This window comes from Impatiens glandulifera, chromosome 8 (genome assembly GCF_907164915.1).
Source record: "Impatiens glandulifera chromosome 8, dImpGla2.1, whole genome shotgun sequence".
Classification (NCBI taxonomy): Eukaryota; Viridiplantae; Streptophyta; class Magnoliopsida; order Ericales; family Balsaminaceae; genus Impatiens; species Impatiens glandulifera.
In genome coordinates, this window is record NC_061869.1 from 30,202,166 (window position 1) to 30,218,607 (window position 16,442).

At 31.6% G+C, this 16,442-nt stretch overlaps 1 protein-coding gene across 1 annotated transcript; it reads right to left on the reverse strand.

Annotated features, from left to right (window-relative positions):
- Positions 1 to 5,999: 5,999 nt before the first annotated feature.
- On the reverse strand, positions 6,000 to 9,833 carry LOC124912110 (ninja-family protein mc410). The gene is made up of 3 exons (XM_047452669.1): positions 9,706 to 9,833; positions 8,325 to 9,287; positions 6,000 to 6,608 (listed from the first exon to the last, which is right to left on the reverse strand). The coding sequence occupies exons 2-3, from the start codon at positions 9,139 to 9,141 to the stop codon at positions 6,199 to 6,201; spliced, it is 1,227 nt and encodes a 408-aa protein (XP_047308625.1). The 5' UTR covers positions 9,142 to 9,287; positions 9,706 to 9,833; the 3' UTR covers positions 6,000 to 6,198.
- Between the last annotated feature and the right edge of the window lie 6,609 nt (positions 9,834 to 16,442).

The following is a 16,442-nucleotide window of genomic DNA, read 5'->3' on the forward strand; positions in this document are numbered from 1 at the left end:
TACTCTTTTAGAAGTTAATATTTGTTTCTATTCTTCACAAGTCTTCACAAACTCTTGAACGGAGTCAAGTGCGGAACTGTTTGTTTAGACTTGAAGCGGTAAATAAAGAGTGGAAAAACACGGAAATGAAAAGAACACAAGACACAAAGTTTGTTTATGGATGTTCGAAACAAACTCTCTTACGTCACCTTTTCTTCTCAACCTTGAAAAGGATATTTACTAAAAGATTTGGTTTGAGTACAACGCTTACACAAACCCAGTTAGACAACCAAGACTTAGACACTTATTGTTTCCGAACTTCTAGTACAACACACTTTGTTAAACAGAACAACCTCTGTTTAACTTATAATACTGAAATCTCATAGAGAAAGAACAATATGTAATACAAACTAATGATCTAGCAAACTTATAGACCTTTAAAACTTGAAAACTTGAGCGTGTTATTGCAGAAAATCTTAAGACTCTTGAAAGCAATAATGAGAGAACCGGGGTGATCAAAAGGTGGTGCAAATTGTCCTCCAACTTCTTCTTAAATAAATATCTTCTCAACGAACAAATTTGCTTTAGAGGACACCTATCCTATTTCGGTTGGATGTGTGTCAGGGTAGTACATCAGAGAATATGCTTTTGATCGTGGATGTACTAGATGAAGATAGTGCGACGAAAATCATTAATGAGATCGTGGTGTACTGGGAACGTACATCACATGGAATTTGAAATACTTTGGTACGTGGCAGTCTTCTATAGGTTTAGCTCAACTACTGTGTCAGACTGCCAATAATGGATTGATGATGCGTTGAAGATGGATTTCGGATGCTTGATCAAATACCGAATTTGATTAAGAACCAAAAGCTCTTCATAAAAGCCGAACTTGATTAAATATCGAATTTAATCAAATACCGGAAGCGCCTTGAAAAACCGAGGAAACATAATACCGAAAGGTCTTGTATAAAACCGAACTAGTTAAATACCAAAAAGCCTGGTATAAAACCGAAATAGTTAAATACTGGAAAGCCTTGTTTAAAACTGAACTAGTTAAATACCGGAAATACTGGTATAAAACCGAACTAGTTAAAATATTGAAAGCACTGGTATAAAACTGAACTAGTTAAATATCGGAAATCCTAGTATAAAACTGAACTAGTTAAATACTGGAAGGTTGATATAAAACCGAAGTTAATATAATACCATACGCGCTTCCAAAATACCGAAGTGAACCAAAAACTGGAAGCGCTCCTCCAAAAACCGATTTGGACAAAATACCGGACGCGCTCCTCCAATACCGAACTTGAGGAAAAACCAGAAGCGCTTAGGAGAAGATAAGCCAATCAAAATACTGAAGCGCTTCTGCACAACTAGAGCCAAACAGAAAACCGGACGCGCATCTACAGAAATGAAGTTGATCAAATACTAAATTTGATCAACTACCGATTGGTTTCCCATTTCGTTTATCTTCACTTTGACCCTACACATAAATAATTTAAACACCTCAATCTTATTAATACACTCAGAATCAATTAAAGACTTTAACTTAACATAGTATAAACCCTATCAATTGATAGGTACGTGAGAATATTCGTACACAATCCCGTTTAAACCCTACTTATTATTAGGTATCTAAACCCTATCAATTGAAAGTTATTATGTGTATATACTAATTCCGCAAACATTTTTCTTTTTTGCCTATGTTAGTATTCTTAAAGGTAATGAAATGATTCTTTAGGAACCTTCAGAAACATGTACTTTCTTTGTTTGTCCTCTACTTGTACACCCTCTGTTGGTACACCGTCTACTAGTACACCCTCTGTTGGTACACCCTATGCATGTGTTGTTCTTTGTGTAGATGGTGTTTTAGAGGTTCTTCTCTTTATGAAGTATTATTAAAGGCATCCCTAAGTAATTGATGTATGTTAATGACTTTGTATAAGATATAGATCCCATCTTTATATATTTCGATGTTATCTTTGACAGCAATGATGTGGTACCTGCATTCCTCTATGTAGATTCAACCATAGTTTAAGAACTTTATACAAGAATCATGAAACCAACTACAACATTGGATTGTGACTACGCTAGATGCGGTGCCTGCAATGGTTGCTCTAGCTGTGGTGGTGCCTGTAGTGGCTACTCTAGATGTGGTGGTTCTTATAGTGGCTTCTCGAGTTGTTGTGGTTCCTATAGTGGTTGCTCTAGATGTGGTAGTGTCTGTAGTGGTTGTTCTTCCTGTAGTGGTTGTTATGTTATACACCTACTACTTGGAAGTGGAATGCATGGAATTGATCTTCCAAATCCAAAGCCTCGTGTTTTGACTTACATGTCTAGTCTCTCTTTAAGCATATAGTCATCAAAGCATGACAATATTGGATATCGTCGCTCGTATTATAGTATTAATGTGCAATCGACGACTCTATCCAAGTAGCATATCTGAAAACATATATATTCAATATGTTACAACATTTACATTTGAATAAACACAAAAAAAGTACTAATATTTGACAAAGAGTAATTACCAATAGAAATGTCTAAGGTTTGTGGAAAATTTCATTTTCATTTTTCTTCCATTTGTTGCAAGGAAATCAATCCTTTCATGGTGAACTGACACTAGTTGAACATTGGGATGTTATCAACATCCATCAGAGATTTGAGGACTTAAACTTGCAATACAAACTTTTGGTTAGAAGTGTATGATGCTTGGAATGTTAGTTTTGAGATTCAGTGTATACCTGGATTGCGGATTATGTGAGGTCCATAGAAAGTTGTAGAAAACATAAACTACAAAATTTATCTTGAAATTGTTGTGAGGTGCTCGGTTCTCTTTTATCGTTTATGGCATGTCACTTGTTTTAGGAGCATCATTGTTTTGGAATCCCCATCTTTTCCTCCACTCCATCAAAAATTGATTGTAATGGAGGTCGATGTTGTTGTTTCTACTAGACTCAACGATTTTGATCTATACTCTAGAGATGTCCAGTACGCATTGAACATTCTCTTCTTCTACTAGAACTTCGTCGCCATTCTCAAGGATGAGGACACTCATGCAGTTAAATGACCTAACAATGTGTCGAGAGAATTCGATTGGGCATTTTGAGATTGCAAGTGAAAGTATCCCTCCAAAGACAATGGCCTTCACGGCCTCTTTTTGTCTGTCCGACAGTTGTTGAATGAGATTGTAAAGGCCACTTGACAAAGTCCTCGTCATTAAAAGGTTTCGATCAAACTTTTGTCTTTTGAGGGGAGGTTGACAATATTTAGATTCAGCGATAATTGTGGCAAGTAGAACTAGATCCATGTTTTTCGATGACCTTTGAGATCCACTACAAGAAAAAAAATATTAAATTGATTAGAAAAAAAATCAGATTTTTGAGACTAAAAAGTTAAAACAACACGGCCTTGTAAAAACATGGACATGTTCTTTTATAAAAAGAACATTAACTTATTTTGAAAAAAAATTAACTAAAAAAGGCATTGAACATGGCGTTCATAAGCGCTGAACATGAAATTCTGTTGAAAAAAAACTAAGTTTTTTAAACTAAAAAAGGCGTTGAAGCTACGTTCGTTATGCGTTGAACATTGCGTTCATAAATGTTAAACATGGCATTAATATGCGTTGAACATGAAATTCTTTTGGGGAAAAAAGGCGTTGAACATGGTGTTATAAACGTTGAACGTGGCGTTCATAATCGTTGTACATGGCATAGGCGTTGAACATTGCGTTCATAAACGTTGAACATGAAATACTTTTTAAAAAATTCAAAAAAAATTAACTGAAAAATGCACTGAACATTAAATTCTTTTGAAAAAAATACAGTCTTTGTGGTTTTACAAGAAATGGGTTTCACAATGCCATGTTCTTAACCATGTTTTTACAAGAACATGGCCTTCAAATACATAATAATCTAAGTATCACCAATATCAGAGCATATACTATCATCCAACACGATTCTAACAACTAAATCTACATCAGAACAATAAAAAACTATAAATAACTCCTTTGAAAAAAAATACAATTCTTGTATTATTAAAAGAACATGACTTTTACAAGGCCATATTTTTACAAGAACATGGCATTCAAATATGTATTAATCTAACTATCACCAACATCAAAAACAGTTATCGTCTAACACGATTTGAACAACTAAATTTACAATAGAAATAGTAAAAACTTAGAAATAAATTATCTTTCTGTGTTTGGCGCTGAATTGGAAGCGGTTCTAGAAAGTTTGTTTTGTTCCTAAAAAGTTAAAGAACATAACGGCGAGATAAAGACGACAAAAAAGAAATAGAACAAAAATAGGGTTTCGAGTCTAAACCAAAAATAGGGTTTCTAATATCCATCGCTTACTTACCATTTCGAATGACGAAGGAAGTCGCTGCGCCGAAGAATGAACTCGTCAATTGTCAGTCGTCGGATAGAGAAATGAACGTTAGATCTCTTCTTGGAAAGAGAAGACGAAGGACAAGCAGAAATTTTTTTATTTTTTTCATTTTATCTCTCCTAATTGTTTTTATTTTATAAAGGATTGATTTTTTTTAATGAAAGTATTCTAATTAAGATATACCAATGTAACAAATAAAATAAGGGAGAAGTTGCTAACACTTTTATGACAATTCTCATAATAAAAACTCACAATTCATTGTCAAATTATTACATGATCTGAATATTAAAATGAATTAAACAAAAAATCTCACATTTTCAAAATGAAACAAGTTTTACTATATCATTCAGAGTATAAGACTTCTCTGGTCACTTTAATTTTAATTTATTTTTTTATAAATCTTTTAAGTAGATAAAAAGAGTATCAGCAAAAAAAAATCAAATTCAAATAAATAAATTTATCGAACTAAATATGAACTAACTATATAACAATAATTATAGAGAAAATACTTTTTATTTATATAAAAGCAAAATGAATATCCACTTAAACGTCTTGAAATGAATGTCTATGAAATTCACGCTAACTTACAATATTAACAAAAAAAAACGATCTTACCAAATCTCAAGAACAAATAAACTGCTAAACCTAATTTGAGAGGACAAAAACTCCCAAATCAATTTTCTTAAACTTCTATTAGCAAAAATCCAAAACAATATGTAATTTTTACATGAGAATCCATGTATTTCAATTTATTTTGCATAAATTAACTTAACGGAGAAAAAAAAATATGATAAACCGGTAAAACAAATATGGGAAATATTTGGAAGCGCTTACGAACTTCAATTAATGTTGGAGTATTTAAATTGTCCACAAAGGAATTGAAGAAATCAGAATCAAATAGCTGGTTGACGACGGCGATAGAAACCGAAAACAAACAAGCAAAGTAAAATTTCAAACACAAAAGATAAAGTGATGATAAACATTCTCAAAATACCCCTCCTCCAAGATCCACCACTAAGTGTTAAGGGCTTCTCTTCTTTCTTATATTTTCTTCTTCAAGCAAAAAATTAAAAGCGACCATTGACTCAGAGATTGAAAAAACTGATTAACTCCACCAACTACTAAAATCAATAATAATGGCTATAACCACAAATTCAGTTTGAAATTTGTACACACCATATACTCGATTCCTACTTTGAATGACTTAAATTATAAATTATGATTCTAGATTTTTATATTAACAAAATATAAACAGTAAACTAATTCAGTTTGATTATTTTAACAAAGAGTAATTCAAACTATATCTATAATATTAAATTAAACTTACAACTAACCAAAGCACTTGATTATAAATCCAATTATAGGTATCAATTTTTGTATACGATTAAATTGTAAAATCCGAGCTATAACCTTTACCCTTGAAGTACACCCAAATCATAATACTGAGGTGTGATTCAAGTGGGGCAAGTACTGAGTTAATGTTCGATTCTCACAACAGATTAAAATAGGACTATGACTGAAGAGTTGTTGCTAGTCACCCACCCGAATAAACCCGGGTCACAAATTTTTTTATGATAAATGATTACAAATTTACACATCACTAAGCATAGAACAAAAAACTAGTTAACACTAAAACAAGAGCATTTAAACATCAACTCAATGGAGAAAATTTATCTTTTCCTCATGCGTGCTCTTTAACACTAGAAAAAAAGCAACAAAGTTTAAGAAAAAAATCCCAGCCAGCCAGAATACATATACAAATTGTACCATAAGAAAAACATTTTATAATTCAGATATAAAAATAAAATAAAAACATTTAGATTTAAGAATCAATACGGGTACCTGAATCAAGATTTGTTTCTTCTTCGCCAGCATGCCTAATGAACTCTTCGGGCGATAAATGCAATCCATGACAAGCGCAAACGATCTTGATATGGGTTGCACTGTACCTGTAAGTGACACCCGATATGGTCTGCCCGTTGGGCCCTGACCCTTTTGTCGAAACCCATGGTAAATTCGGGTAAGACCCGTTTCCTCCAAATTTCAAATCTGCTGCAATTCCTGGCCTGATAGAAGGGAAGATTTCGGAAGAGAATAACCCTTCATTGGGTGTACTCTTTTCTGATTTACCGTTTGTGTGGTCTTCTTCTATGCGAGATGAGCCTGCTTCGTCAACTTTCGGTCGGTCTAATGGTGTCTCTCCGTTTGCGAAAGCATCGGATATTCTTTGTTCTGAAATTGGCCATTTCCAGATGTATATAAAGATTCTATATTTTGTATAAACTTGAACAATTTCAAATGGAAAGGGAAAAGGGAGAAACATGCATAGTGAATTATTAGTTCATCAACTATTACTTCCTCAATCCCATTATTCAATCATCAATAAAATACCAAATTACCCTTCCTTTATTTTCAAATATACAGTATCCAACCAAATATCAAATGTTCAATCGTACCATTCTAATTATAATTCAAAATACACTTACTTTATTTTTTTATAATATTTAAAAATATTAAATCAATACTAAGGATAATTTAATCATTTATCCAAATAATTAATATCAAACAAGATTTTCTCCAAATAACTCAAGATCAAACAAGGCCTAATTCTCTGGCTTAGGAGAAGCTTCCGAGGATCCTGTGAAGATATATTTTTCTTTTTCTTTTTGCTTTGGTAACTCCATTTCTTATTTTGTTATAAAAACGGTATCCAAATAATCTAAATATTCACTTTTCTATCATTCAAGATATTTTCCAAATAACCCAAAATCAAACAATGCAAAAATAAACAAATTTTACATCAATCAAGTTTTTTTGTTCTAAATAATTCTAAATCAAACAAGCTCCAAGACAAATGGCTTGCTTGATTTGGATTAAATTACTAACCAAATAATCAAATGCTATCAAATGATCAATTAAAATACTAAAATACCATTCTTCTTCTTTTTCTTTATAACATTTTTAAAATAAAACAAAATAGTCCACCTTTCTCACCAAACAAAATCATTTTAACATAATTATTTTCAAATAATCCTATATCAAACAAGCACAAAGTATGTCCGCAACTCAACACATGTTGATTGGAGCCAGTCATAGATAGCAAGAGTTTTCTTCTTTCTTTCTTCAGTTATACATGAGCAAAAGAGTAACTTCAACCGAGTTTTACTTTCCAAAAATAACCATACCATACTCTATTTATTACAATATATATTTTCAAATAATCCAAGATCAAACAAGTTCCTATTAAAATTTTGTTGTTAGGAAACCCGATCAAACAAACCCCAAGTGTTTCATAATGATATCAAATGCCATGCTACATCATTACCAGTTCAAAATCATTGGATTAAATAACTTCACAGGTGATCACCATGGTATGTACATTTCTCGAAGGAGACATTGACAAGTGTGTGAATTATGCATCTGAAACTTCTATTAGGCTTTTGTAACAAGTAAGAACCAATGAACAATGTAACCTAGAACTCTAGAAGGGAGATGAGATGACAAAAGATGGGGAAGGAAAAAGGTAGAGTTAATATTGGAAGAGAATATGAATAAGGGTGAGAATCAGAGTTTACATTCAAAATCACATGCAATCCTACCTATCTCACCTAAATATTAAATACCAAGCAAACCCAAGACACAGTCAGCGGGAGCAAATTAAAAAGAACAAATAGTCTACTCCAATACAAAAGACCCACGTGGCCTTGGAGGAATATAACATGTGACAATTTTCCAATTCAATATGCTATTACCTCCAATAACATGATTATAGAAGAAGGCATTTCCTTCATATAAAGTACTATTAAACAAGGGTTATGTACAATATGAAAGTTTTTATCTAAATATCATTTTGTTCCAAAGACCCTTCATTCCTTGTCTATTCAATGAAACACTTATAATAACAGGATTATGAATATTACTCAAGAAATAAAAGGATAAATTATTTACCTGCATTTGATGGACCACCCCTACTTGATGGATGAATCTGCTGGAAGTTAGAAAGGATCCCAGTTGAGCTATCCAAGACAGGAAGCTGGACAGGAGAATAACCAAACATCACAGGATTCTGCTCTCCATTTAGACCAGCCATTTTCCCTAGATTGTGTAATGATGGTCCTCCAACAACAGTATTTGAGTCCTTAACTTGCATTAACAAGTTAGTCATATTTGCAACGCTTACTGGTTGAGATGGGAATGAGATACTATAAAGCATATTCCCAACCTTATACTCTTTCTCAGTCGAATGTGCGAACTTCTTTTGTCCTAGATAGTCCATGGAAGTGGAATCTATAGGAGCAGAACTAGAACCACCCCCTGCGTACTGTTTAACGAGCCTTGAGGTAGAACCTACAACTTCGAGTTCGGAATCTGCCACATCCTCATTGTCAGCAGTCGAATCATCATCTGTGTTTATGGAAACATGAGATGGCCGTCCCTTTTCCTGTGAACTAGCCGCAGGAATAGGAGAAGGAACTTCTATTTCATGCTTCTTTCGATTATGAATGTCCAGAAACAACCCTTTACGTTTATTGTTAGTACTACCCTCGGGTAATCTTCCTTCAGCCTCAGCAGCACAATCACTAGGACCCTCATGCTTACGTGGACCACCATCGAGAAATTCTTTGAAGTCGTCAATCAATTTGCTGGTTCTATCACCTTCTTCTATCCTAGTATCGGAAGGGATATCAATTGTGTCTCTTGATTTGGAAGTCGATCTACATCCAGGCATACCCAAGCTGAGTTCGAGGCCCTTTTCATCATCCATTAATGATAGTTTATATTTGGATAATGCCTCAATTTTCTTATCTATCAACTTCCATCATATAAAAAATCACGCATCTCTTGAAAATTTAATGCAATTACTTTGCAAAATGGTACAAACATAGAGATATCTCTGCTTGTTAGGGTTTCCTGCAGAATCAAAAGAGAAACATGAAACTACTAGCTTAGATATGCTAATTATTTGTCCTAATATCATAAATTCGCTTGAAAAATAAAACAGGTTTGAATACAAGTGATGTCTGCTGTTCATCAAGATCAGAGATCCATCACAATACAAGCGTCATAACACAGTGAATAAACGCACAAATCGAGGTTCATAAGACGACTTCAGCTGCTTCAATTGGTTTAGAGATGAGTTCATTGAAGCATCAGAGAATATTGAATAGATTTTCATAGAATCAATCAGTTTCTCGCTAGTGACTGAAGAATTACATCACAGAAATCAACGGTAAGACCACTAGAGAATTAAATTTAAGAGAAGCACTAAATTAATACAGATTCACAAGAAGCAATAAAAAAAATCTCATAAAGGTTCAATTGAAAATACCTTGTGACTTCGAAACCCTAGATGGAGAGTAGTCTAGAGAGAGAGAGAAGGACGGGTGTAGAGGTCGGAGTCTGGAAACGTGTACAAGTCTCCCTCGCCTTGTATTAGAATTTCCCATCCATTTCGTTTCTTTAGAACACGTGGTTGTCATGTTTCTTTATCTTATTTTTTTGGTAATTATTTTCAAAAATATCATTTTACTTTTCTTTTAACTTTCTTAGTACAAATATTTCCCAAACTTCATAATTCCTTCTTATATTATTGTTTCTCTATGTAAGTTAGGGTCAATATTTACCCCAAAATTTATTTTCACATTTAGTATCTAGCTATTTTCAAAAATAAATAAAATAACCATTTTTTTTTCAATTTTTCTATTCACCTTTAATATATATATAAACTAATATTAATGTCAAATTTGAGTTATTTTAAAATATTCAAAAACTATTGTGCTACATTTAGAAATTGGTCGATACGGTATATCTTAATTTTTTTATCCATACCTTATACATTACCGAAAATTTTGGTATACAAAAATTCATACTTTTACTTTATCCTAATTTCGGTATACCTTAATTTCGGTACAGTATCGATATTATACATTTGATACCTAAAAAATATATTCTTAAACAAAAAAAAATCAATTTAATATAGTTACTACACACAAAACTAAAAAATAAAGATATTTAACATAAAATATAATATTTTTTTTAAAATTCAACATTTAACATTTGTAAAAATTATAGTTAGTTAAAAAAAATAATTGAAGTTAATAAGAATAAACATAAGTATAGTTTTCAAATTAGATTAAAGTGAAGGCGAGAAAATAAATTCAAAACGGTCTTCAATTGTATTTATATCTGCAAATTTGTTTTATAAATGAATAATACAATTCAGGTTAGATAATAATAATAATAATAATAATAATAATAATAATAATAATAATAATAATAATAATGTTAGTTAATTTAGACTTAATTGATAAAAAAACCGCTCTTTTCAATTTTTTCCAAATTCAAATTCATCATGGGTAAAATATTTTTATAAGTTGGTTTTTTCTCCTTTTAGTCATTCATTAGTGCACACCAATCTTTCCACCATTTTAGCATAGTTTTAAAATAAATAGTTGAGTAGGTGGTTCGGCTTTTGACTTATATACGGTAACATTTCAAACAGGTGAAAATCCGGTCCGACTAGACGGTTCGACCGGAAATCAAAGCCGGAAATTTCCGGTAAAAAAGGTTACCCATTATTCTAATGGATCTGTGAGAATACCTCAGCTCTGATCTCAACTCTAATCTCATCTCTAATCATTTGTGCATTAAGAAGATCAAATGTTTTCACTTCGTCTAATTAGATTTGTTCAAGGTTAGTCGATCATATGTCTTCCTCTATGTCCTCATTCATCTGATCAGAACTGTTCAAGGTTAGTCGATCATTTGTCTTCCTCCGTGTCCTCCTTGTCTGATCAGATTTGTTCAATCTTAGTGGATCCTCTTTTTTCCTTTGTGTCCTCCTTTGTCTCAGATTTGTTCAACGTAATTGTTTAGGATTCATAACTAACATTTGAACATTAAAGAAAATTGTTCATTCTGCTTTTTTTTTAATTTAGGTTAAATGATTGATACAGAACTTAAGTAGTTAGGTTAAAGAAAAAGAAGTCAAATAAAAGACATGGAGATTGAGCCTTCGTCTTACCTTCGCTGGAAGATGAGATAATATGAAATTGCGAATCTCTAGCTACAAGATGATCCTTAGAGAGAGACAATAAATTGAAGGTTAAAAAATAATCATGGTTAAATTAAGAAAGTAAAGGTAGAGTATTTCGCACTTGTTATTTATTACTTTCAAATAATTCTTTTATTTATTAGTTTCACCTGTACAAAAAATAAATTCTAGTCTAAATAGGGGTTCAACCGGTCGGACCGAAGTTCGACCAAAAAATCGAGTTGATGATTGGAACAGTTTTCAAAATAATGCATTTTAGGACTCAAACTGCTCCTAAAAGGATCCACTATCCTTTTACCCGAGCTGAAAGCAAACTCACTAACATCTATTAAGGATGAGATTATAAAAATATCATTGACAATAATCGAAAGGATTTGTAACCCCTTGGACTCTCATAGCTTAGCATGTGTTGGTGGACACTTGGCAATACGGGCCCAAGTAGCTCGAGGTTCAATGGTTTCAACCTTGGTTTACGTGTCAGACATTTTTTTAAAATAAAATATTATTTTAAGAGATTTTGATAGTACTTGATAGCATTTAAAATTAATTATGTAAAATAATTAATTTTATTAAAATTTTAATAATCTAGGGTTTTGCTATAATCAAACGACGATTTGATTTTTTATGAAATTCGATTTAAATTAATTAAACATAATTAATTTAAGAAAATATTATTTTTTGAAAACAGAGTCACCAATTAATTTTAGAAAAATCAATAAAAGGGTGTACGTATACAAACGTATTTTGCAGCAATGTTTCGTTTGATTCAAAATTTGGTGAAAGGGCTTTCGCGCTTCATCCTCCATACTCGTTTTAAAAAACGATCTCTACTTATAAAGTTGACTTTTGAAAATCGGTTGTATAACGTTTAGTTTTAATCAACTATTCTTCCAGTCTTAGTCGTGTTTCTAGGTTTATCATTATTTAAAGTATTGAAACATCAATATTTAAATTTTAATACATGTTGCGGATGATAACTAGGGTGGAAATAGCTAAAGAATATTAGTTATTTTAAAAGTCAATAGGGTTTAGAATTAAACACCAAACAAGCTTTTGTTGAAATATTTTTGTAGAAATATCCCAAAAATATTTTAAAATGCATTTTCTAATTTTTCGGAATTTATAGAAAATGATTTAGATTCCCAAAATGACAAAAATAATTTTGGATTTTGAAAAGTGGAACCAAACTAGCCTTAGGACCGGAGTCATAAGGTTTGGGTCTGATTTTATCGGTTGGGGCCCGAAGACCCTTGGTCTAGGCTTGGGAGCTCTCGGTCTAAGTATCAGAGTCTCTCGGTCGAGGTGCTAAGGACTCTCAGTCCTTAGTTGATCTTACCGGTATATGTATAAAAACATATCGGTCATGGACTAGCCTAGGGCTAGGTTACTCGGTTGAGGTGTATAAACCTCTCGGTTCGGGGCTAGCTCTAGACTAAGTTCCTCGGTCTAGGACTTAGGAGCTCTCAGTCCCAAGGTTAGACCTCTCGATCCTAGGTCCTGAGAATTTTGGTCCCAAGTTTGGATTTCTCGATCGTGAGTCCTAGGAGTCTCGGTCCCAGGTTAGACCTCTTAGTCTTAACTCCGAATTTTATCGGTCCTAGGTGAGAATCCTCGGTTAGATTTCTCGGTTCTAACTGAAGAACATCGGTCCTGGGTCTCGGTCCTAACTCAAGAACACTAGTCCTAGGTCTCGCTCCTAACTTATTTGTATTTGTCCTTAGTCTTGGTCTGAACCGAGGATCCTCGGTCCTAGGCTAACAAGCCTCGGTTCTCAAGAACACAATTGCAAATTTTTTAAACTAGTTTTTTTAGCTCTGATTATTTAATCTAAGAGCTTAGGAAGGTTCACAAAGTTCCTAGGAACATGTTGATCATCATCTCAAGGTATGGATCGACCTGGATGATGATCAATTTGTTCAAAACAATTTATGATCAAAAATCGGGATTTTAATTTTAAAGCTGTTTTGAAGTGAAATGAGATATTCAATAGCTTCCTTATATCTCATATACTTGATTGATACCAAAACAAGAATATTACATGTTCATTTTGACCAAATCAAGAACTCAAAATTTTTATTTTATTTTGAAAATTTTAATTTTGATCAAACATGATTCAAATAGTTGCCCAACATCATTACAATCATGTTGGGAAGCTTTCTAGACTGTAATTCGATTGAATTAACCCAAGAATAGTAAACCTTTTTTTGTTTTTGAAATTCAAATTTGGGTTTTTGTTATTTAGATCGATTGATCGGTTCTATCATATCCAGATATTTTATAAATCATATAGGAAAGAATTCTCAACCATAAAACACCATAAATAATAAACATACAAGCTTATGTAATTTGAAATATAAAATTTCAAATTCAAACTGTAAGTATGAATTAGAGGTTGATTAGAACATTACCAAGGATTAGAGAACACTCATTGATCCTTAAGAAAACTTTTTGGATGCATAAATCCAAACTTGAAGGCCTAAAACGGAAAATTCGAAAAATTTGAAGCTTAAATGGCAGATTTTGATTTTTTTCGATTTAAGGGATTTGTGTTGGTAAGTTGGCTTCAGAATGACTTGAGGAGGGTATTTATACTCATCCTAGGTCGGTTGGGGAAACCTTGTGGGATGAATCAGTCAAAAGTCATTAATGGCTTTTGATTGTTATTAGCTTGTAGACGTCGGAATAGGGAGAATGATCACCATTGTAGGGTGATCATTCTGAGCTTTGGAAGAATTGATTTGGTGGACCAACGAGGGAGTTCCAAGAATCCAAAATCAACACAACTGTTCATCTTTATCTTCACGATGTCACAATGAGGAAGACGATTGGAGGCCAAAACGACGTCATTTTAGGCGTGTTTGGCGTTTCGTCTTGATGTCATTGGCATCTGGGCAGTCTGTTAGAAATTCAGTTAACGGTTGTCTCTTGATCCTGTGTGTCCTGGATGCGCGCGTCTTTGGCTATAACGGGCTAGGAGAAAGCGCCTGGAGCGTTGGATGAGAATCCAGCGTTGATCCAAAGCGCGCGGTTGCAGTTGTAACTTCTTCTCCCGGTTTTGGCTACACCCGATTAAGAATTTATTTTTATTTTAAAATCTTAAGGGTTTTATTTAAATTAATTTTTCTTTCATCTTTTTGGCTTTAATTTTAATCTTTTCAAATACACAAAATATTAAAATAAATATGGCAAAAAATTTTACCAATTTATTTTATTTCTTTTTTTATATATATATTTTTAGGGTTTAAATAAATAATTCTCTTAAGATGAAATTGATACAACAGTTCATCAAAATTATTTATTTTTGACCTTTAATTTATTTAAAATTATATTAAGACGTTATGGGTACAACATTTATTCTAAATAATTTTATTTTTTTATTTTGGCCTTAACCCTTAACTAATTTGATTAATTAACACATTAATTAATTCTAATTAATTATTTTAAATAGATTTTTGGCTATAGAGTTAATTATTTTAATATTTATTTATTAAAAAATAATTTTAAACAATTATTTTAATATTATAAATTGAAGTGTAGATTTTTAATGCTTACATGATTGAATATCAAGTTTCACTTTTCCTTCCAATACTAAAAGAGATTGAAAATTTGGTTTGATCTTTTTTTCAATCTCATTGGTAAAGTATATATTCTATATATTGAATAATATTTTATTATAATTATATTATGACATGATTTTCAAAATTACATTTTAATAATTAAAATTAATATTAAATTTATTTATTTCTTATAAGTATTATAAATTTTAATTTATAAATACTATTTCGGTATTTCAGTATATCTCGATATACCAAACTTTTAAAAATATCATACATTTATCGTACCAATAATTTTGGTATCGGTACTATATCTTACATTTTTTCGATATATCTTAAAAATCAATATTTTCAATATATTGTGGTATGGTATTTTCGATATACCTATAATATCGATAATTTTTCTTATCTCGAAGAGAATATTTTTTTCACTTAAACATATCATAAATAAATGATATTTTAAGTTGAAGAGAAATAATCGAGATTTAATATATTTTATCTTATTAATTTTTATTGATATTTTGGATGTATTCGTTGAGACATTAATTTTAGATATTATTAAATTAATTTAAATATTAACTACTTTTACTTTCATTTAAAATTATAATCAAATATTTATGTTATTAAATACTTAAAATTCAATAGTTAGTTTATATATTAACACACTCTCATATATTAATATGTTATGCGGCTCATAATTAGGGCTGATAATTTTGGACATGACACGAAGACAAGACCAGGACCGAACACGAAAAAATCATGTTAGGGTCATAGAATTTTTTTTTCGGCTCAAAATCAGGTTGACATGTTTAACCTGATTAATAAATATGTCAAAATCGGATCGACCTGACATGACCCAAAATAGGCCTAATAACCCGTTTACATGTTTTTTATGTTGAGTTTTGTGTTATTTTTTTCTTATTCACTCACTCATTTTCTTTTGTAAAATTTTTTATAAGAGGATTTGTGATTTAACTTCATTTTTATTTTGTATTTATGACATTTTAATTTGAAATAGAGATATGTGAATTAATTATATCGGGTTTGGTTCAAGTTGAGTTAGGTAAATCAGGTCAAACAGGTGAGGTCTAGGTCAATCACAAATAAACAAGTCAGGTTTAGGTTAGAGATTTTTAACCCGAATTACAAAATATGTCAGGTTTAGGTTAGAATCGTTCAACCTGTTAACCTGTCAACTTGAATTCGTAAATCTGAAACTTACCTATAGCCACCCCTACTCATAATAACCGAAATTTGAAATATACAATATTTTTTAATTATCTAATTAATTATATATTATAATATTTATTATTGTCTAATGTTATTTTTATTCTGGTTCCTTTTGCTTACAACCCAACTTATGTGTTTATTTTGTTTTTCTCACTTCTATCCGGTTTAATTTGGGTATTTTAATATCTCAAATTCAAAAAATGTCATTTCATAACCTTAAGTTTTTTT

What these genes read in the sequence shown, in the direction of transcription:
- LOC124912110 (XM_047452669.1), bottom strand. Translation starts at nt 9,141, where the DNA reads ATGGATGATGAAAAGGGCCTCGAACTCAGCTTGGGTATGCCTGGATGT. An exon ending in GGGTGGTCCATCAAATGCAG is followed by an intron (nt 6,609 to 8,324) that starts GTAAATAATTTA and finishes GGCCAATTTCAG; the next exon opens with AACAAAGAATATCCGATGCT.